The sequence below is a fragment of the Fundulus heteroclitus genome, chromosome 19, assembly GCF_011125445.2.
Source record: "Fundulus heteroclitus isolate FHET01 chromosome 19, MU-UCD_Fhet_4.1, whole genome shotgun sequence".
NCBI lineage: Eukaryota > Metazoa > Chordata > Actinopteri > Cyprinodontiformes > Fundulidae > Fundulus > Fundulus heteroclitus.
Genome location: NC_046379.1, coordinates 31,292,159 through 31,315,816, shown reverse-complemented (window position 1 = coordinate 31,315,816; position 23,658 = coordinate 31,292,159). Strand labels below are relative to the sequence as shown.

The following is a 23,658-nucleotide window of genomic DNA, read 5'->3' as shown; positions in this document are numbered from 1 at the left end:
TTAAGAAATGATTTGAATTTTTCCACACCTGAAGCTTAATCTGCTAATTAAAACACAGCGCCCCTCGTGGACAATATAGGAACTGCATATTTTCAATTAAACTAAGTACACGTTTTTTTCAATAATTGTTTTATCATTCTCTTCCTTTTATCTTGTCCACTTGTGAAAGTCAAATCTGATGAGCTCTTTGTGGCATCTTATTGCCACATTGCCAGACAGGACACTTGGGGGGGGGGGGGGGGGGGAATTTTTTTTTTTTTTTTATAATGATAATGCAATTAGCCGCAGGGCCGGACTAAATTGTTCGGCGGGCCGGATTCGGCCCGCGGGCCGTATGTTTGACACTCCTGTTTTAGTGATTAGTCTCTTTTTATGCAAATGGATTTTTTTTTTTCGTGGGGTGGGGGTTAATTACTCAAGCCTTGGGAGTGTCAAAGCAGCAAATCAAATTCAAATCAATTCTGTGTTTTTGTTGGAAATTGATCCATTGCCTCCTTTGAACACACATCTTAATTTCCATAGAAATATTGCATATTGGTATATTTTATCCTTTATTTATTTTTTGCAATGTCATTAAAAGTTGCCAAAACTATGTTTTTAACACATATATGCAAATGGATAAATTTTCAGTGCTTGTAAAAAATGTGAAGCAATATTACATGAACTCAAACTGAAAGTTGATGGTAAATAAAAAAGTGTTTTTGAATGATGAGTCAATGATATCAAACAATGTTGATGCGACCCAACTTGCTCTTAGTTTAAATGTTTATAAAAGAATAAAAGAAAATAATTGCAACTGAAAATTTGCCCTGAAATACACAATCTGACCAATTTATGTGCAATCTACAAATACACAGAGATATGCAAAAACAAATGTCAGATCACAAGAAAATTTAATATTTCAAAGAAATGACCTTTTAAATTAAGTTTGTGTATGACAACTCTGCACAGTTAGTGAAATTGCTCCTTTTGTAGTCAATAAAAAGTTGTTGTTTTTTCCTCAGAAGTTGGACAGCAGGACAAACAGAATATGCAGGAAGGAGACGGGAATACAGCCGTTTATCTGCCCATCTTTAGAGCCCAGGGCGACAGAAACGAGGAGGACGTCAAGGAGACCGGCGAGTCAGTGAATGCAAACACAGACTCTTCCACCAGTGATTTCTTCTGATCAAAGATGCTGCAGATTCCCTTTTTTTTACTTATGATAGTTGGAAACATTCCCTGTGACCTTCAACTTTTGTAATTTTCAGTGGTTGACCTTTAAATTTCCACATGACCATTCAGATTAAAAATGACAAATTTTAATCCTAATGCACATTTTGTTGTCTTTCACTTGTTTATTTACAAAGATGTCATGAAGTAAAAATGCTGTTTCAGTATAAAGTAACTGAAACAGCATTTTAGTGAAACTGTAAGGAGGACTTTTTAGGATCTTTTAACCTACTTCATGTTGTCATACAGGTTCTAGCGTAGCAGTTTCTTGATTTTACAAGTCCGAGAGTAATCATGTCTGAGACTGTCAAGAAATGAAATCATCATTTGAAACCATGTTTTTTATTAGAATACAAAGATAACTTAACAGGTTATTGTATTATGATATCTCATAATCGTGTTTGTTTGATGATCTGAAACATTTGTGAGTCACAAGACTTTAAAACAGAAGAGACCTATAAGGGGGAAATACTTTATTTTGCAAAGAGAGCACCGGCTTTAAGTAAATCTAAAGCTGGGAATGTCTCAGAGAGAAGCACTCTGCTTTGTCTACAGCTGTTGTCCAATAAGCCATTTTAAAAGCTGCTTGTTAATAAAAGAATCACTAAATCTATGTCTCAAATCATGATGATTTTTTATGGCTGTTTCATGGCTGTATTTCACAGAAAATGCTTAGAGAAGAAAAATACAGCACAAACAATGGAGCCAATTAAAATACTAAGATTTAGACAGGAAGCTGATGAGCAGAGTGAATGATATTAAGCATCGGGTGACACATCATCCTGATTAGGCTGAGGAAAAATCCTTTAATCCAACAATACACTAAAAAAAAAAGAGCAATTGATCACACAGCTGATTGGTTCCCTGAGGTCCTATGTGTCTGTGCAGAGATCAATGTTCTCAGAAACGGGGATTAAACTGTGCTGCTTTAATGAAGCTGTAGAGGATGAACTGATCTCAGGCCTGAGGGCAAACATACAAAACTCTGTAAGTAGAAGCTCAAACTTAGGCACGAGGCAGATGTGTTAGTATGCAACTGCAGGAAGCACACAAGTCTTAGTAGCTGCATGCACTTATGCTCCAAACCATAGGTTGGTGTTACAGACTCTACTCTAAAGTACTTGCACTTGTACTCCCAAATTGTTTTATCATCTCCCCCAGCACTTGTGGTATACCTCAGGTATAAGATCTTGGCAGAGAAAAGTTGTCCCCAGTTTGCTGCTTATTCCCACAAAAAAAAAAAAAAACTGGACTCACTCAATTGCACAATTAAGTCAATTGTTATTATCAAAGTACATATTTTAACTCATAAATAGTGTAAAAAGCGTTTTTCTAAACCAGGAAAAAATAAATGCAGGGTATAGTTTCTTTAAGAATCTATCATTATGGGGAACCTTTGTAAAGGTAGAGTGGACACATGTTACAATGCAACATGTTGACAGGCAGAATCCTGAATGCTGGAAAGGAATCTAAAAGAGCTTCAATAAAGTATTAGTTTAAGGGTGTCTGTTCCAGCTTTTTTTCTTTTAACACGTTTGTTTTTTTAGTTGAGTTGGATAGGATAAATGTCATTCTAAGCAGAAAAACTGAGATTTATCGTGTTTTTTTTTTTTTTTTTTTACATAATGAAAAATACGTTTTAATTTTTTTTACCAGGGAAAACATGGCATTTTAACAGCCGAATAATTCTCTTTATGCAGGTAAAAGTAAATGACATCGTTTTAATCTGAAGGTTTTCTTTGCTGCTGACGTCATCGTGTGGGCGTGTCAGTCTGAAGGGGCGAGGTTTGCTGGCTTCCACCAGACACCAGGGGTCAGTTTGTGCAGAGCTTCAGGAGGACCGTCTGCAGGGCGGATGCAGTCCTGCCTTCTTCTCTGGGTCCTTTCCCCACATTTCCCCCCACGCCCCCGGGTGTAAAGGGACCCACCAGGACAGCAGTCTGATCCCGCTTTCCGGTTCCATCACTAGGCGGTTCGGGGCTGTTTCTGGATCTGATCTGATTTATGCATCAGGTTCGGCCAGGTGGGTGCCAGTGGGTATTCTCACACGCCACCCATGCTGCAGAGAGCAGTCGGAGCTACAGCCGGAGGAGATGCCGTTGTTCGCCGCCTCTAGGCGGGACGGAGACGGCCGCTTGGGCCGGCACAGAGCGCCGTCGGACGGGGAGCGGCTGCGCTCCGTCCGGGAGCGGCTGGGGCTCATCGTGTCGGTGCTCGGTGAGCTGGAGTACCTGCGGCATCGGCAGGAGCTGCTGGTCCTGAGCGCACTGAAGGAGGAGGTGAAGGAGGCGAAGGAGGCGCGGAGCTCTGCTCAGCTGGGCTGCGAGGAGAACATCCTGGTGCTGAGGAAACAGCTGGTAGGTCCCCACGACGTGCTGAGCCCCATCAGGACTGCACACCGCTGTCCTTCAGCACTTTCATTGTCCTAATATTAATCATCCATTGCTCAAAAGGCCAAATAAGGAGCGCTGAGACAGAAGGTCGCTGAGTGGTGGGAAGACTTTGATAAATATGTTTAATCAACAGCTCACAAATCAGCCTGTGCTCTTTACTTTTCAGTTTTCATTTGCAGTATTGCAGGGCGCCAGAGGATCTATGTATTTGAGTCTTTTTCTAATTACTGAACAGGTATTTTTCTCGGTTCTGTAACTGCATAAAAAAGTTTGGATCTGTTTGGAATTTTACATTTTCCAGACTCGAACCCTTTCTCTGGTGAAAGATAAGAAAGGTTAGGGAAATCTTTCCTAAGGTTAGGGAACTTGTAGTGTGTGTGGTAGAACAGCCAGCAGATCAAATTCAGGGATGTTGACTGGAGGTGAGGAGCTCCAACCATTTGGGAGGAGCTTGACATGGAGCTGCTGCTCCTCCACATCAACAGGAGTCTATTGAGGGGATTCGGGCATCTGATCAGGTCTTATTTGACCTTATTTGATACAATGAAATCCCTTCACTGTATCAAATAAGAAAAGCAAATCAGTGTGGACAAATGTGTGTTGGACCTTTTAGGACCAAACTGCAGCTAATTTCACCTGAAGGCACTTTTCAAGACAGACAGGTCCAGTTCTATTGGTCCCCCCTGGTCCAAACCCAATTCCTTTCAGTCCAGTCCAGTCATTTAGTCACATTCAGGATCCAAGCACAGATCTAATCCAAGCCTGATTGTTGTGTGCTTAATTCAGCACATCATGTATGGAGCTGCGATGTAGGAGGTTTTTGGTTCATAATCCCAGCTGCTGCCATTCTCTGTGGAGTTTGCTTGTTTTCCTTAAGTCCAACAGGCTGATCTAAACTGCTCAAAGGTGTGCATGCATGGTTCTCTGTCTTGTATGTGTCTGTTGCACTGTGATAGAAGGCAACCGGTCCGTGCGTACCCTGCCTCTACCCCAGTGATCACGGAAGACAGACACAAGACCCTCACCTACACCGCCACCCAACTGTGTGAGGGTAAAGGAGATATTAAAAAAAAGGATGATCAATGATGACAATTGGTTAAAAAAGGAAAATAAATGTATATCCTTCCAGCCCCAATGCACTGACTATAGGTGTTAACAAAGGATGTAGCTTATACCCCAATGTTTAAAAAACGGACATTCCCATGGCTGAGAGCAACAGTCACATTTCACAGTAAGGTTTGGTAATCATGCTATTTCAAGGGGCAGTTGGTAGTAGCGTACTGCAACCTGATGGGAGATCATCATCAACTTTAACACTTGTGACGCTGTGAGAGGTCCAAAGCGTCCGAGATGGACCTGTTAGGGTTTCTGTAATTTATCTGAGCTTTACATAATCTGACCTTAGTAGGACCTCGCTAGGTCATCCGCTCGTAGGTAAATTGGCAACCGCAAACCATTTCCTGCTTTAAAACTATGAACTTCATATTGTTTGGAGATGTTCTTATTCTACTCAGATTGATTGGTGTGAATAGTTGCTTCTCTGAGATCACGGCTGATGTATTTCCTTCCTGGCCTTGTGTTACCACATTCCCAAATGCCTCAGGATAGCAAGCAAAAACTTGTTCTTTTGCTAATGTGCTTCCAATTGCAAAAGATCCACTAATCATTGTTCTGCCACTTTGCTACATGTTTATCAAAACCTAACTATTATATCAGGATCCCCAGTATTTTGTCTTTCTTGTACTCTTCATCACCTTGTTCGGTAACAGTGCGGATGCTGCATACAGACCCACTGCAAAAATTACAATATTATTGAAAAGTTTTATTTCACTAACTCAGATCAAGAGACGCTCATTATATAGATTAATTCTACACAGACGGATATTTTAACTTTAAGCATTTATTTCTGTTTAATACGATGGATTTTACACTTACAGCCAATGAAAATACGACATTTAAGATTAGAATATTACATCAGACCGATAAAAACACATTTTTAATATCAAAATGTGTGATTGATGAAAAGCACGTGTAATACCTGCTTAAATGGTTATTTTCAAAAGCTAAATTTAATCTGACAATCAAGACAGAAGGCATATTCTAGTTATTGAATGTGGTTGCACATTGGCTCTAAACAGTCAAGTGGCCATTTAAAGCATGTGACAGTGTTGGATGGAATTGACTGATGCTGCAGTTCTTCGTTAACTTGACTGTATCACTGAGCATCGGCCGTGGATTAGTAGAGATCTTCTGGCTGCATTCGAGGGGAAAACTTGGTTTTCCCCTCGAATGCAGTGCACAACAAAAGGGTACGGCAACACTGCAGTTTTCGAGTTTAAGAGTTTTACTAGAAAGTCAGGAGAACCTCAATGATTAGAATATTTTAAAGGTTTAAAACTTGATCTGGTCTACTTTTGATTCATGAGCCCGTCTCTGCTATAGAGTTGGACGTGTTGTTTCTGCCATCGGTGCCTTCGATCGTTCCACCGATGACTGGGTCCGTCTTTCCGAGCATGTCAGCTGTGTTTGTTTCTTTGCAGCAGCTGGTTGTTGCTTTCAGGAACAAATGTTTCAGAATCTAACAAGACGAGCATCGTTAATGGACCTCTGTTATCCCATCTGTCTTACTATCTTTCAGGACAGATCAGTTTGTTTCTGATATCTACAGTGTTTGTCAGACTCTACACTCAGCACTGGAATCTGGAGAAGGTTCCACATAATGGGAGCCCCCACATTTTAAATGCATGTTCTGATAGTGTTTTCTGAGTTTAAAGGAGGCAGTCCCTCCTTTCACCCACATCCTAGCTCTGGGTTTGTTTTCAGGTGTGATACCACGGCCTGGCATGCACAGATCAAGACAGTAATACCGCATCATAAAGCACCTGAGGATTCACTCATGCCTTCATGCATATTATTAGTGTTATTACAGAACAACCCCTGGAATACCCAACAGAATATCCAACAGAACAGCTCACCGGTGGTTTCTTTGGTTAATTACAAAATACTACAGTGTAGTTAATATTACCCATATATCTCAATTCAGTGTCACAGTGTGGGTCCACAGCAAACATACCAACTAATTGGCTTCTTTTCTTATTTCAGACTGAAAATAAGGTTCACAAAGCAGAGGCAAAAAAAATAATTTTTGGTAGCAAGAAGGTATGCAGACATTGCAAGATGTGTCTTCTGGGAACCTGGAAAAAATGAAACATTCTAAATAAAATATCAATAGGGTTTTTGGTAGTGTCCTGATCAACTCATTTTCTTTTATGGCTTTTAAAAATCTTTAGGAGTTCTGATCGTTTGAGACTCTTACACATTATTTTCTGTCTTGCTATATATTTGGGTGTATTGAAAGCATGTGTTACTGCAGCATCTATACCAAATAAAATGAAGGGCGTTTTATGGAACATCCAGTCCTGGTATGTTTTATAGACGCTTGTTGTTTTGTGCAGTGCGTGTTGACTGGGATGGAGGGTGTACATTGCAGGACTCCTGTCCAGCTGATTTTCCTTTACTGCATCGCTGGTTGAGCCATCTCTTCATGATTGTTATGTTTTCACCATAAACTGCCCAGGTGCTGCATTTACTCACTTCCACTTCCACGTTTTGTGTTCCTTAAAATGAGGTTATCAATCAACGTTGTCCATGTCCACATCCTTATACAACTAAAAAATATGTTATCCCCCACTTCTAGTGTTCACATAAGTGGTTTCTGAGTTATTCTAGTGGAGTTGTTCAATGATAGAAGTCCACGTTGGTTAAAGCCCATTTCTTACTACCTATACGCTTCAGACTCGGAAACCAGTTTATCTGGATTAATACTAAATGGAAAATACCAAGAGTTATCTTCCTTCAAACTCCTGAACTATTCCTTTAGGTTTGAGCAACGGCAACCTTCAGGGATAACTTCAGCCTCTCACACCAGGATATATCCCATTTATACAGAATTCTTGTCAAAACTCTGAATATGTGTCTCTGCTTTTTAATCAAAGATCACTTGGTACTGAGTCAGTTAGGAGGTTGTCTGGCTTGAATAAAGTAACCTCCAGCCACAGATCTTGTAACTTTTCATAGATCAAACTCTCAAACCTCCAAGCACTACTTCTCCTGTCGGTGAGCTGCGTAGATAACATGTTGCCATTGCTGTATGGGTCCTGCTGGAGTCAGGAGTGCAGCAAAATCATGCAGACTTGTTGGCATTTTCTTACCGGATTATAAATCCAGTCTGTCAGCCGTGATGCCCTCAGTGTGTCCTGTTGTCAGAGGACAGCTTGCACAGCTCAGTGTTCCCATCTCACTAGATGTAACTGCAGACATGCTGTTTTTTTATCTGACGGGACGATGCAGAGCTGTAGGTATAGCTTTATATTTGTCACTGTTTTGCCCGAAACAAACAATAACACATTTATTTACATTTTATTATTAAATTTGGAATATCTAAGAGCAGTGGAAAACAGTACAGCGCCTTGGAAAACTATTCCCACTCCTTAAACGTTCATGTATTTTGGCGGTACAACCACAAACTTCAAAATATTTGATATACATTTTAGGTCATAGATCAACACAAAGTAGTAAAAAATTTATGAACATAAGGAAATTTGGTTACAAATAAAAATCTGAAAAGTGTGGTGTGTATTTATTATCAGCCCCTCTCATTTAACTCCATAGAATAGCCATTCTCTGTAGTCATAGCTGAAACCTGGTTCCCGCTTTCCAGCTTTGAACATCTGCATTTTCCTCACAAAAAAGTTAGTACAAGTCTTCTCAGCCTCAAGCAGCTTTTCTTCCCAGGCTCCCAGCACCATGTTTCCTTATGAGGATGGTGTGTTCAGGGCTTTGCATGTAGACAGTGAAGGTACATTTTAGTCTCCTCTGAACAGAGAACAGAGAAGTGTTTTCTGTCTTCTTCATGATTTGTGGAAAACTGCAGGACTGCTTTCTTTCAACATGCCGTTCTTCTTGCAAATCTTTCATAAAGGTTACATTTGTAGGCTGCATAATAGTTGACCTGACACATTCTCTGGGTTCTCTGCTGTTGCTCCATCCTCTCTCCAGGTTCAGATGATGGTTTGATCAGAGCTCTGGGAGATGTTCAAAACTTGGGATATGGTTGTAAAATCTAACCCCGCTTTAAATTGAACCAGAACCTTCTCCCTGACCCGTCTGCTGGGTTCCTTGGTCTTCATGAAGCTGGTTGTTCTCTAATGTCCTCTAACAATCCTCTGAGAACATCACAGAAATGGATGCATTCAGAGTGAGATTAAAATAAATGACACACAAATGAAGTCTGACTGCTGAGCTAGACTCAGACATACACAGACTTTGTTCTCGTCCAACAAAATCTATATTTGAGAAAATTGTTGTTGCAAGGCTCAGAGTAAAAACAGTAGACAAAAGAGAAACATTCTAAATATACGTATTTATCATTTGTCAGGAAAGTAGCGACAAACTTAAAAAGGCATTAATACATACAGAACGTGTATGAACAGTGCATGTAGCAGTAGGATTAATTAAACAATGAACAATACGATGGTGCAGATAGTACATAAAATAACAGAAACTAATAAAACATTGTGGCAGTAGTAGGTTGTTGACTTATTATTCTAGATTTTATGTAGGGGTATGAGAGTAAAGGGGGTCAGAATACAAATGCACAACACAATGTTAACATTTTTATTTTTAAAAACTCTTGTAAACCTTCAATTTTTTTTCTCCTTTCCACTTCACAATTCAGCTCTACTTTGTGTTGCTGTTTCACATAAAATACCAATTAAATATTATATTAAAGTGTTGTTTGTGCTGGGACAGAACGCAGAAAGGTTTAATTGGTCTGCTATTCATCGTGTTTAAATCTACTGACCCTGCTTTTAGTTTCACTTTGAGCTTTATGAAACTGTTGATTCGGTTATATTCTTTGATCATTTGTTTCTGTAAGATATCTAAGTGAAGTTATAAGAGCTATAGTGCTTGGTATAAGATTTGGCTGAGCTTGGAAGTATTTACTCATCTCTAGACGAGAACTAAATGGAGTCCTAGCAAGTCATTTCTAAATGAAGGCTACCTCTAGATGTGGCATTAAAATCGCCTTTGTTACTCAGTAGGTTGCTTCTGACAGTTTATTCAGCAACTAAAGAGAGAATCAAATGTTCAAAATTTCCATCTGGGAGACAATGGAAAAAGCAGCAGTTAAGGGATCAGGTTTCCTTGTGTGGATGTAAAACTGGAAGAGCGATATATCGGGTTGTTCTTAGAAAAGCAAGATCAAGAGAGTTTTGCAAAAAGTAACTTGATTGTAAAACAAAGCAGATTTTGTGCTTGTTCAGTGTCACTCTATGGGGAATTGGTTGCAACACAATGCAGCTTAAAAGTTCTTGTTGACGCCAAAAACCTTCGATCTCTAAAGCTCTGCCATAAAACTGCAGAGAAAAGTGTGAAGGAATGTTGTTTGAAATCTAATTCTAATGTCCCGCACGAAACGACCGTCCAAGTTCTCAGACACAACCAGGAAGTCGAACAAATAATTGCTGCCTTCCCTTTGTCAATAAATACTGACACTGAAGCCAGTTGTGATGGAAGCAGGGAAGATATTTGGGAGCGGCCCTGGAGTCACAGCACATGGTGTTGGCCTCAAACTGCTCCTGATTGGACATCCAGACTAAAGAGCAGCGTTGCCAGTAAAAGAACCTTTTCCAGGAACCAGCCTTGCATCTCCACGGCATTTACCGGAATCAACAGCTAAAGATTTATTGCTCAGAAATACTGTGAACCACAGAGCGAGACAACAGGCGACACTACTGCAGTGATGATATGAAGGTCTTTGTGCTTCGTCCCTTGGTTTTAGACCAGTTAACTTGCTGTTTTTTTTTTTTTTTTTTTGTCACTTTCAGCCTTCCTTAGTGGTCTCCTTGTTGTTTCCAGATTAGCTCCTTCTTGTGGTCTGTTCTTTGTGTATTTGCTGAGATTCTTGCTTGATTTTAATCTTTTGTTTTTGGTTTAGTTACATTCCCTCTGTGTCCTGTTGGCTCCCTGTAGGTTCATTTTTATGCGGGTCACTTTGTCTGAGCTGTGTTTTTCCGGTTCTCATCCAGATGTGCTGAGTTCCACTGATTAGTCTCTTCTGCTTCTGTCATGTAATCACCTCCCAGGAGCTAAAAGCCAGTCCGTTTTTCACCTCCTCCTCAGACTGTTGTCCCTCTCCTCCCATGACACCACAATTTGTCTCCTGTTCTTTCCGTGTCTCCTCCCTCCTTATGAAAATAAATCTTTACTATCAACAGGAGTTTGCTGTCCTCTCCATTTGGGTCAGACTCCTACAACCAAACAAATTATGACAGTGAGAGGACTTACCGCTCAGCATCTATGGCCCTGTTTTGGAGCCTATAGTAGAAACACTCATAGAAAAATGGAAAATAACAACAGGAACCATTTTATTTGTCTAGCTTCTTTCTTTTCCCCTGACTGTGTGAGTAGCTTGAACCAGGGGTACAGGTTTAGGTCCATAGGCAGGTCTGGTTGGAGGGTAGAACTTCCTTTGCAGGGTGTTTATGGTGGGAGGGTGGCCCAAGTTTAGAAATGGTTGCTCCACATCTCCATCATTCTGTTTCTGTTCTTTTATGTGTGTCCTCCCATGTCGCCTGAAACTCTGTTAACTTCAGACAAACCTTCAGACACAGCCTTTAATGCAGGTCTTGTAAGTGGAAGAGAGCCAGCTCACCACCGTGGGCTGCAGATACCGTCGGTCTTTCTCCAGGCAGACTTATTGAATTGAAAGAGAAGGATTAGCAGAGCTGAGTTATGAGCGCTGCATTCCGCTCAAGGCAAGTTGCCTTTGCGTGCCCGTTCTACAGAACAAGCAGAAAGCTGAAAGGAATATTCTGCTGATGATTCCAGAAACATCTGCTGACTGAACCGGGTCAGTTTGCCAGGTTCGCACAGGCTAAATGGATCAGATGCTGAGAAAGATGCGTGTGCGCGGACCAGAGTTTGAGACTTTGTTAGGCTGCGTGTGAGGCCTCTCACCAACCAGATCATACACAAAACCTGTAACTCAAACTGGGTACCTCGGAGGATTATAAGTGAACACATACTCTCACACATCTAATCTTTTGGATTTTAGATTAGATTTCCACTGAGGCCCGGTGCTATTAATGATGATCAACCAGCAGCTGTGTGCTTCAGTTTCTCTGCAGCAGCTCAGTTGTAGGAATTTAGCACATGACCTGCAAGCAGAGCTGCATAGCCCACATGTTTTCCATCCCACAGGGGCTGGGCTGGTCCAGACTGTGTGTCTGAGTCTGTGTGCGTCGACAAGTCTCATTGCTGAATGTAGGGCAGATTTAACAGGACATTATCTTCAGCCTTTGTCTTTACATTTTTGCCAGAATAAACCACTCAGGAATGCAACAGATTAAAAACATTGTTCACTTTCCAACTAAGTTAGTAAGACTTTCACAAATGGAAGCTGTTCAGTCTGGGTCTACAGTCTATTTACCCGTAGCATATTTGTTTATCTGTCTAAGCCTTTTCTCATCCACTTTAATGAGCCCTCTCTGTGCTGTTTGTGGGGAAATTAACCTAAATAAAGTCCTGTATGGTATACAACATGTTTACAAATGGGCATTTCAATCAACATTTAAATAGGAAATGTAAATATGTGTAAGGAACTTTAGAACTCAAGTAATGCAAAGTACATACATACATACATACATACATACATACATACATACATACATTTTCTATACAGATTTCTACCTTTAACCTCCTGTGCTTACAAATTGCTAAATATTTTTGTATAGATCAGGTTACTTTTGCACACAAATCAGCAGCCATGTGCCAGCGAAGATTTGAGACCATTTAGTGGCCTGACCTTCCAGATGGTTCACACTCTCTAGACATCAAACATGTTTTGCATTTAAAAGCTGAGACATCATTAGGTTCATGATTTATTTTTATTTATCATTAATATATTTTTTTAGAAATGGAAAACTCATCTCTAAAGAATAACTAATTTAGTCATCCATCTATTCTATATACCTGCTAATCCATACAGGCTCCTGGAGGGCCTGGTGCTTACCTCCACCTTGTAGACATCTTTAAATCTAATCTGTCCATCTATCCATTTTCTAACACACTGTATCCCTTTTGGGGTCACAAGGGGTGCTGGTGCCTATCTCCAGCTGTCAATGGGCGAGAGGCGGGGTACACCCTGGACATGTCGCCAGTCTGTCGCAGGGCAACACAGAGAGACAGACAGGACAAATAACCATTTACGCACACACTCACACCTAAGGACAATTTAGAGAGACCAATTAACCTAACAGTCATGTTTTTGGACTGTGGGAGGAAGCCGGAGTACCCAGAGAGAACCCACGCATGCACAGGGAGAACATGCAAACTCCATGCAGAAAGACCCAGGCCAAGGGTAGGACCTGAACCCAGGACCTTAATGCTGCATGGCAACAGTGCTACCCACTAAACCACTGTGCAGCCCTATATCCAATCTATAGTTTTTATTTTTTATTAGATTATGTTTCTTTGGAGAAAATGTCCCATTGTAAGGAAGGCCAACTCAAGAAAACAGGGCCAGAGGTCTGTGTAAAATCAGTTTTCGAGTGTGTGATTGGTTGCCTTTGGCTGGTTCAGTTTTTTTATGCTTTTTGCTTGACTCTAGACATGGAAATGATCTGAAATTGCTCTATTGAACCTGGTTTCTGTTTACGATTGCTTATAAAGTAGAGATGAGAGAAACTGACATTTGTGTTTGTGTCACAGAGCTGCCTGAGGAGGGATGCTGGTATCATCAGCGAGTTACATGAGTTGGACCAACAGATCAATGAGCAGCTGGAGACAGACAGCCGACCGAGCTCAGGTAGGACCTCAGAGAACCTTCAAGACTTTAGCCGTTACAATACAAAAACACCTGCTTTTCAGAAGCAAATAGGAAAAAGACCCTCAGTAGGATTCATGTTAGTTTCTCTGTTATCAAAGACAGACTAAAAGAGAATAAATGCATAATAAATCAGAGATGAAAAACTGATTTATCAAGGTTTGTAAAGCTTTGAGAGTTTAAAGTATGAAAAAAGGCGTTTGGTTAACAGAGAGACCCAGATGTCTGCAGCTGAAACCACACGTTTACATACACTGTATAAGAAGACATATAACTAAATTCTTTTTATACACTGCGTGTAAATATGCTGTACATTAGCATCTCAGAGTTAGGTTGAATTTAACGAGCAATGAAGGGTGTGTCCATCTGCGTGGTCATAATCAGTTTGTCAATTCTCCTCTCCATCAGGTTTCTATGAGCTGAGTGACGGGGCCTCTGGCTCACTCTCCAACTCATCCCACTCCGTCTTCAGCGAGAGCTTCTGCTCAACAGCTGAAGCTGAAGGATGCCTCCTGCCCACAGGTACTTTCAGCACTTTGACTCAGTTGGAACATCTTCAACAGGAGGTTCACTCCAGTCGCTGAGAAACGGGACAAACTCCTGGCAGAGTCAGCAAAATGTTTTCAATCAGCTGAAAAACTTGCAGAATCTTAGTTTTAGTTGCTCTCTACCGTATTAAATGTGTGGTACCTCAGTCACCCCCCCCCCCCCCCCACCCCCCGCCCCACCCCCACTACCCCACCCAACAACCCAACGGGAGAGGAGGGGGTCATAAACTACACTTTGCTGGTCTATCACGTGACCTCCCAGTAAAACACACTGAAGTTTGTTGTTGTGACTGAATCCGTATTTCTGAAATTAATGTGATGCAGTAAACACAACAAGGTCTTGGTGTGATGAACGACTGCAGCCAAAGGGGGTTTGGTTGTCTTTTACTTGAAATCAAGGCTAATTTAGATCTGTTTTTCATTCACTCTTCTGTGGATTCCTACCTGTTATGTAGTGAAGGTTAACGTCCTCCTGAGCCCTCAGGCTGTGCATGGACCACTCCATTCAGATGACGTGTCTCTATAGCATGGTGTAGGAGGAGCTGTCGTTCTTCTCGTGCTCTCAGCTAGAACTCTGACCGTGGAATGACACCTGTTGTTTAGACAACTGTGCTGTGATAAGCGATTGTGGCTCTTTAAACAGTGCTCTTCTGTCAGGGTGCTGGCAGAGAGGCCACTGGCCCAGAGCAGAGTCCTGGTAGAGTAGGTAGGGTTTTAGCTGCAGGAGGTAACTGGCTTACCAGTCTTCATGGGGAGGGAATGGTGTGGACTGGACAGAACAGCTAGCAGCTGGTGTGAGTGGGGCTATCTGCTGCTTTCAGTCTTCTCTTCAGTCTCAGCTGCAACGTTTTCAACCTTTTTTATGCCATCATATTTGCATATTTTGCACATTTATTTAGCCCTATTATATAGCTTAAATCAAACAGCTCTACATCACTGAGCTGCTCCTCCATCAACATGAAAACCAGCAGCAAATATCTTTTCTTGTGCTGATAGGGCACAGTCCATGTGGAGATGTGGGATTTTAGGACATGCACACAAATTCAGCAAGCTGCCTCCTGTAAAGTTATTTTCCCAGAGGTGGTAAAAAAAAAAACAGGAGTCCATCGGCAGCTGCAGCTTTTTCTAAAGTGCAGGAAACCCCTGCTTAGTAGGGACCAGGTCCAGGTCAGATCTGAAGTCTGCAGTGACTGAAATAATCATTCTGTCTGTAAAAGCATGGCATTGAATCTGCTTTGATGTAGGTTAGGAATTCAGATCCTGTGCTGTTTTTTCCTTAGACCTATATTTTAACACACAAATATTCTGTTTATATATTATAATATTGTCATTTATTAATAATTTCTTTACCTATTTTAATTTCAATATAATATGCACGAAACTATTATGTGCCCCACTTAAATTATTTTGGCAACTGACAAAGCAAAATTACAGTGTTAGAACTATTAATGTATGTGTATATATATATATATATATATATATATATATATATATATATATATATATATATATATATATATATATCTATATATATAGATAGATAGATAGATAGATAGATAGATAGATAGATAGATATATATATCTATATATCTATATCTATCTCTCTATCTCTATCTCTCTCTCTCTAGCTCTCTATCTCTCTCTCTCTATCTCTCTATCTCTCTCTCTCTCTCTCTCTCTCTCTCTCTCTCTCTCTCTCTCTCGCTCTCTCTCTCTCTCTCTCTCTCTCTCTCTCTCTCTCGCTAGCTCTCTCTCTCTCTCTATCTATCTCTCTCTCTATCTCTCTCTCTACATCATAGAAGATGATTAACATCTGTTAATGCCACATTTTTGAATCAATTAATCAAAGTGAATTTATCCAGGGACATTATTTACTTAAATAAATTGTGTGTCAGTAATGAGGATAATGCGAACATTTTCAGAGTCTTCAGGATGTCCTCCTAATGTTTGACATGCATAAAGGGGATGAAGAAGCACACACAGGGTTAATTTTCCCAGCACTCTGTCTCCACTGAAAGGAATTTTCCACTTACTAATGCCTGAGCGTTCAATCTGCAGCCTAACCAAACAGAGTCAAAACCTCACTCTGCAGACCATCAGAACCTACTTCCTCCAAGCTGTTGGCACTCAGCAGCTTAGCTTCACAACACAAACTCACAATAATTTACACAGTTTATGTCTGACACTGAGTTCAATAGTCAAGCAGTTGGCGAATGTGTTAACATTCACCATGATACACTTATCATGTAGTGACGGCGGATAGCTTGCAGCTGTGTCTGAATCTGCTTTCTTCGTGTTCTGGAAGCATAAAGTGAAATTCTTTCTATTTTCAGAGGAGCTGGCCAGCTGTTTGGAGTATGACGTACTGCTTGGAGGACCTGGTGATGACGCAGCTTCCTCTGGTGCCGTTCGCCGCTCACTCTCAGCTCCTCACCAGGCTTCTCTGGAGGCTTCATCTCTGCTACCCACTGACTCCCCGACTAGAAATTTCTGCAATCTTCTTTCCAGAAATGTCAGTGACATCTACTGCCACAGAAGCCCATTACACATGGTGGCCATTCAAGGCTCGGGCTTTCTGCAGATCTCTGGTGAAGGAGGTCATTGCAGAGATGAGGCTGGTGCTGAATGTCCCAAAACAGAAACCTCCCCTACTCCCAGTTCTGTTTCAGGTTCTCCTGGACCTCAAAGGTCTGCTCTCCAAACTCATTCCAGTAAGCACCTCGACAAATACATCTTCGGTCTGCTGCAGCGGAGGGCACAGCCCATTAGGGCCAACAGACCCAGGACCAGCATCAGTACGGACCCTCTAAAGAGCATCGTGCGCCAGCCCAGTCTCTGTTTGAGACAAGTGTCTGGGCCCAGTTCTGGGGCGGGGACTCTGAAAGGGACTGATATAACATCTGTGTTCCCTGCTGGAGAAACCTCAGCAGAAGTTTTTGCCATTTCATCCTCTCAGAGACAATGTTCTCTAGATAGCAAAAATGAAGAGAAGGCCACTCAAAGAGTCTTCCCTGAGGATACTGACATGAAAATTAGCTCTAAGAACAACAACGGTGACTCCAACTCCACTGGTAGTCATAACCTGCAGAACAATTGTTCTGTCCCCAGTAGGGTCAAGAACGGCAGTACAAACATTAGAAGAGTCATTAGAAAGACAAGCCTTCTTTCTCACTCGGGCCCCTCTGTCCCCACTCTCCTCAAAGAAATCAGAGATCATACAAGTCCTAAACTTAACTCTTTACGTGAAGAGACACTTCAGCCATGTTGCCCCACCGACCAAGAACAGATCTTCAAATCATCTCTAACTGCTAAAACACAGACTGGTGCTTCCAAGAAGAGCTCTAATCCTCTGCAGAGTGGCCCATCAGAGAATAACAGCTTGGAGCTGGCACACACCAGTTCAGAGGCCTTCGCTCAGAATCCCGACGAAGGAGTAAGAGTAGTAAGAAGGAGTCATGTGAGCAATGGCATCCCTGCCAGGCAGCATAATGGTAAACACTGCAAAGGTAACAGCAGGAATGTTAAGATTACTAAAGTGAAGAGCAGCAATAGAACAAAACCTCTGTTGGCTTCTGAACATAAGGAGGTGCCTTCAGAGAAAAGAGGGGATAAGCTCTGCCATAATTCTGACCCTGACAGGTTTCTTCAAGTGGACGACGGACACTCCAATGAGGCCAAGGTCTCTAACAAAGGTACTTCATCAGGCATGAACAGCATCCCTGCATCCACTCCAATAACTGGAGTCCCAGACAAGCATGCAAGGCCGACGCAAATCAGCGTTAGATCAGGAGTATTAAAGCACCATCAGTATGGAAGCTACCATTCTCATCATCACCACGGACGCGAACACGTCGCCGTTGTTGCCAAGCCAAAGTGCAAACGGAAAGAGTACCGGCCCCCGCGTGCCATCATGGAGGTGCCATCTGACAGCACGAAGGCAAACAGCCGCCACCGGCAGAGAAAGAAGGTCCTTAGAAGCTCTGTTGCCAAAACATGCCACACCGGGGGGCAGCAGGGTAGCCCATACTCCAAAATCCCAGCAAGCGACTCTGAATATTCAGCCGAGTGTGTCTCACTTTTTCACTCTACCATCGTGGACACCAGTGAGGACGACAGGTCCAATTACACCACAAACTGCTTTGGGGACAGCGAGTCCAGCGAGGAGGAGTATGTGGAGGACAACACCACCACCACAGACACAGAGGAGAGTGTGGGTGGTGGACCTGGGGGAGAGGGTCCTGGAGGAATTGGGCCAGGCCGGCGTCGGGGGCATCAGAGAACAGCTCGGGTCACAGTGGGGAAGCTGGAAATAGATCCAGCTCAGACTAAGACCTTCGTCAAGGTTAAGGCTTCTCATAACCTGAAGAGGAAGATCCTCAGGTTCAGGTCGGGTTCACTCAAACTCATGACCACAGTATGATCTCTCAGACTGGAGCAGAAGCATATCTGTTGGTTGCCTTATCCGGTTACTTCTGTTGTGCCTGAAACAAACCAAGTAGTTGAAAAAATAGTGGTAGAATGGGAGCTGTAAGGTCCACCACATACTGCGGTTTGGAAAACAGTTTCTACAGCTGGTATTTATACCACCGCAAGCCTCTTCAGAGGGTCCGAACCAATCTTTGTGAAGGTTGTCTCTCGAAAGAAAAACTGTTAAGATGAAACCTTCTTATTAGGCTGCTTCTCTTTTATCAAATTACAGTTTCTAAATTTACAATATTACAATGTCAACATTTTACAGATGGTAACCCAGAACTTCCTGTCAAAGTCCATAGATTTAGAAAAACTAATAATTGTGTGAATGCAGTTCGGCCACCCAAACACAGTTGAAACCAGGTATTTCTATGGGCTAATCAGTTTGTGCTTATTCACATCGTTCTTTAATGTTCCCCCAAAACTCAGTCCGCAAGTATAACATTTTGACATATTTCCAACATAACAAACAAACAACTATATTTTTTGGTGGATGCTAATGAACAAAATCAATTCATGTCACCATTCTTACAAATTAATTTTTATCCTACTGCAACGTGACTTTTCATAACAAAAATGAGCAATTTTAGCATCCGGCTCAAAATGCTAATAAAAAATTTGCATCTTTGATCTCAGCAGAATTTTAGAAATGTGTTGACTTTATTTCTGTACAAATAACATTGTTGATCCCAGCTGACCTGAAAAAGTTTAACCCGGTTTAATGTCACAAAGTGAGAAAACAGGTTTTCATACAGTATAAATATCTGGTTTCAACTTTGGCATTCAGCTGTTTAGGATAAGACAAACTGCTTGGAATCCTTTTTCTTCCATGCAGCTCGGATGTTATGACTAGAGAGGAACTTTGTTAAGTAGGTTAACTTCGCTTGTTGTATGTGGAACTCGTGGTCGGCCAAGAAGAAACATTTAAATCCTTAAAGGTACGTTCAACACTGAACGCAAACAAGCCGTATTTTTCTCGTTGATCACCTGCCATTGGTCACTTGACATTTCGCCTCTCTCTCGTAAACAATTTGCGCTTACAATACAGCCAGTTTTCCCCCAGCTTGCTTCACCGCGTCACCAAATAGGAGGACCGTCTATCTGCTTCTGGTTCCTCTTCTCTGTTCGTGGTGGAGATGGATTTTACCGAGCGAGTCACGGTGCTGTGTGTAATGTGGAAAACCGAACAGCTTTCCACATTGTCTAAGAGATGTCCTCTGATTTGACTGTATCTGTTTGAAGGGTTCTACTGTTGCCTTCTGATCTCCTAAAGCAGATTTCTGTAATGTATAAAGGGCTGTAAAATAATGATTAATGCCTTTACAAGCCATTGCAAAACATCTGGAATCACTGTTCAATCAATATTTTTTTACTTTGTAGCAAAAAAGAGAAAAACTACATTACACTTGAACATCTGTTTTCAGGCCAGAAAAGGAAAAAAAGTGGAATTACTCAATGTTGAGGTAGAAAATGTGCCAAAATAGCCCCAAGAGGAGAGATGTGAGATGAAAAATGGGAAGAACTTCTTCAAGAACGTCAATCAGCACAGAGTGTGGCAAAACATGTAGGTTGTTCCAAGTCAGCTGAGTCGAATGTTTGGAGGAAGTACAAGCAGAGTGTTCAGGTTATAAGAAGAAAATCCAGGTAGACCAAGGAAGACAGGGAAGCATCAGGAAGGAGAGCTCTAAACAATGTGCCTAGGAAATGACCAGCTAAAGGAATAAAAGTCCAATGAACATAACTGTAGGTTAATGTTTGGGAGCAATCTGTTTGAAATAAAAAAAAAAATAGTTCAGAAACACCATTAACAATGAAATTTTAAAAAACCAAGGTTCGTGGACTGCAGAGCAGTGGATGGATGAGCGATTTAGGGACCTCTCCCTGGCCAAGGACAAGATGCTGAAATGTTTAGTGAAACATATAAAGATGACTGCTTGAAGAACATTTACCCTGAAGAGTTTTGTAAAAAAAAAGGTTTTGAAAGCAACACAGTTTGAGAGATTACAATTTGTTTTTCAAATTCTGTTTTGAAGCCATTTTATTTTCTACAAGTTCTACTTTCTGCACATGTATCTGTTCCATTTGGCTCGACTTTTGAGGTCAAGTTTTTTGAAAGGTATGTTTTTTATATCCTGCACTTTGAAATAAGCCATCAGTGCTGTTAACATGTTTGCTTATAGTCCTGTTTTATTTCCTCTAGTTTTTGAGCATTTCTGTCAGCTCATATTTTTTCTGTAAAGTGCTTTTTTCAGCTATGCTGTTCTAAGATTTTTTTAAAAGCTATTTATACCTAATATATTTGTTATACACAGTATTCACTGAAAGCCATTAAAATGTTAAGAGCAGATGGAGATTTGTTTCCCCTTGTTTTACTACGTGTGCATTGAATACAGCTGACATTTAAATGATAAATGCAGTGAATGTTTCAGAAAAATGTCCATTTTCTTTGATGACTAAGATTAGTTTTGGACTTTAGTTGTTAAATGGCACCATATAAATAAAGTAATAGAACTAACTGATTTAAACTACCTTTTCTTACATATACAGTAGGCTGATGGCAAAAAAGGGATGTGAACTGAGTGGGATTATTTGCAAAAAAAAACAAATTCCTATGAAAATTGTGCCAAACTAAGCTGCTGGTTAGGGGCTCCAACCCATTGGATGGCCTCCAAGGATGCTTGAATTATCCTACAGCGCATAGATCCCCAAAATTCTAATTTGCTTACTTAGAATAACCATACAATTTAATTTGGCCTAACATTTCAGAATAATTAAACTAAGAAATTCAAAAAGATCTGAAATTTATACATTTTTAAATACAACTGGAAAGTACAAAACATATTTCTAGTTTGAGTTTAACAGGAAGTTGTCCCCCGATCCAGCTTTTTTTCAGGCCTTGTAGAACCTTGGGCTGGCCCTGAACTGGATTTAGATTAATCATCAGGGTTTATTTGCCTTCTTCAAAAGGCCATGACTGCTCTTGTTGATGTCACACGCTGCCTTTCTGTTTAAAAGTTTATTTGCTGACTTTTTTGTTGTTGTTGAAATTGTTTATATTTAAACGTCTCACCAGCAATAATCCTTCAATCAGTAGCTAAACCTAATTGTACTGATGTTTCCCCACCAACGTCATGCCTCTGCTGTGTCAGAACTGATCTTCTAAACTTCACAGCTGGAGAACTAAATGACTGTTATTAATATCTTTGTATTTATTGTACATGTATGCCAGAAATTGGTGCTTGACTCTTTAACTCTTGATTAAATGTGGATTTCCCGTGTGTTTGTGTGCGTGTGTGTGGGGGGGGTGGGGGTGGTGTTTTTGTGTGTGCCACTCTTTTTGACGTCCTCTGACAGCATGCCTGTAACCTGGTTGTGTTTCTTACGCTTTTGGTTTAAATCAGATTTAAAGAGATGATTTCAGTGTTTCACGCTCCAGTTGCAGAATATACTGGGGCTCTCTAATACTTTCTGTCTGGCTGTATTTTCCAAGAGATGACTGATAGCCATAATTACTGAGACCACAAATCATGATGCAGATGTTCGTACAGTTCAAGCAGGGTTCAGCTCATCCCTCGCTACCACACGGTCACAGAGCAAAATTAGGTGGGGGAAAGATGACTGTGGGGGTAAAATGAATTTGTTTGCTACCATGGGAACGCTGTTGATAGACATAGAGCCGCCATGATATGCATCACTCCATCCATCACTCCATCCATCTCCAGTGGTCAGTAGGTGAGAGGTTCACCCTAAACAGTCCATCACAGGGCAACACACACGCTGATTACTAAGGCCAATGTAAAGTGACCAATTAACCTAACATGCAGTATACAGAGAGGAGGCATGTATGCATGGGGAGAACATGCCAACTTTCCAGTCATACAGGCCCTGACCAGGATCTGAACCCAGGAGCAACAGGGCTTCAAGGCAGCAATGCTAACAACTACACAGCTCTGCAGTCCTGTTTCTTAGCTATTATAATATTGTAGAGAGAAACTGGAGAAAGCTCAATAATTGTCCCATACTATTCATGAGACTCAGGTATCGTGAATAAACTTCCGCAAGTTTATTCATGGTACATGAGAAGCATCAAGGAACAAAACCACTCTTCGTATTAGCTAGAGAAAAAGAGAAAAAACACTGGAACCTTCTCCTTGGTCAGAGGAGCTGAGGGGATGAGGGTAATGAACAGGAACTGAACAGAGAAAACAGGGAAAATTCCAACATAAAGTATCATGTTTGCCATTTGATTTAAAATAATCTACTTAGTGGTTTCTGCAGGACTTCTGCCATTTTTGCCCTTTTTGCCCAGGATTACTCTGGAATTGTTTAGACCCAAGCATATTCATGAGTTAGAATGGCGCAGCCGAAGTCCAGATCGCAATCCACCTCAAATCTTCTTAATAAACAGATGTTTAAATGCTCTCTATCCAGTCTGACTGCGTTTGGGGTGTTTTACCTAAAGTGATTTGCAAGACTTTCAGTCTAAAGATGTGTAAAGCTGGTAGAAACAAACAGACTAGCAGCTGTAAATGAAGCAAAAGGTAAATCTACAATACTTTTACCCAGGATGGCTGAATGCAATGTTTCCCATATTTATTTGTGAAATACATTTTTTTTACACTTGTATCTTTTTCCTTCTACATCACAATCAAGTCCTACTTTGTGTTGGTCCATCACATAAAATCCCTTTAAAATACAGTTGAGTCTATGGTTGTAATCTGAGGAAATGTAAAAAGTTCAAGGGGTGCAAATATTTTTGACAGCCACTGTAAAACCTTTCCTCTGTGTTATTTTTCCAAAGTATGGGTATATTTTATATTTTATCATCTAAAAAAGCCCATACAAAAGCTTGATCCACAACAGAGAGGTAATACCAAATATGGAGCTGAGGACATGATTACAACTTGGTCTTTTTGTTCTGCCTCCTACATGCTTTAACATGACATCATCCTTCCTCCAAACACAAAGAACTAATAGTGAGAATCTGACATGCACACTATCTACTACACACATTTTTCAAAGAACCTATGTAAAAACTATTACAATTAAACAAAATGCACAATGGGTTTACTTTTCTTATTGCTGCTTGCAAATCCTGGTGTGAATAAATTAAAAGGAGGCCCTGGCTGTATGTGACTCAGGGTGT

General features: G+C 41.0%; 2 protein-coding genes across 5 annotated transcripts in view; both read left to right on the top strand.

Annotated features, from left to right (window-relative positions):
• The window catches only part of kiaa0586 (KIAA0586 ortholog), a 58,840-nt gene extending 57,525 nt beyond the window's left edge, over positions 1–1,315 (top strand). For all 4 annotated transcript variants that reach the window (XM_036151071.1, XM_036151069.1, XM_036151070.1 and 1 more), the window contains exon 25: positions 1,005–1,315. In XM_036151071.1, coding sequence (XP_036006964.1) covers positions 1,005–1,168 — 164 coding nt within the window. In that variant the 3' untranslated portion in view covers positions 1,169–1,315. The remainder of the gene's footprint in view (positions 1–1,004) is intronic.
• Positions 1,316–2,978: 1,663 nt separating this feature from the next.
• On the top strand, positions 2,979–21,790 carry dact1 (dishevelled-binding antagonist of beta-catenin 1). Its single transcript, XM_012879708.3, has 4 exons — positions 2,979–3,569; positions 13,380–13,476; positions 13,903–14,016; positions 16,376–21,790. The coding sequence occupies exons 1-4, from the start codon at positions 3,306–3,308 to the stop codon at positions 18,460–18,462; spliced, it is 2,562 nt and encodes an 853-aa protein (XP_012735162.2). The 5' UTR covers positions 2,979–3,305; the 3' UTR covers positions 18,463–21,790.
• The last annotated feature ends 1,868 nt before the right edge of the window (positions 21,791–23,658 follow it).

Excerpts from the sequence above, each read along its gene's own strand:
- dact1 (XM_012879708.3), top strand. The coding sequence starts at position 3,306 with ATGCCGTTGTTCGCCGCCTCTAGGCGGGACGGAGACGGCCGCTTGGGC. Across the intron at positions 3,570-13,379 it reads TGGTGCTGAGGAAACAGCTG|AGCTGCCTGAGGAGGGATGC; the intron begins GTAGGTCCCCAC and ends TTTGTGTCACAG. Across the intron at positions 14,017-16,375 it reads AGGATGCCTCCTGCCCACAG|AGGAGCTGGCCAGCTGTTTG; the intron begins GTACTTTCAGCA and ends TTCTATTTTCAG.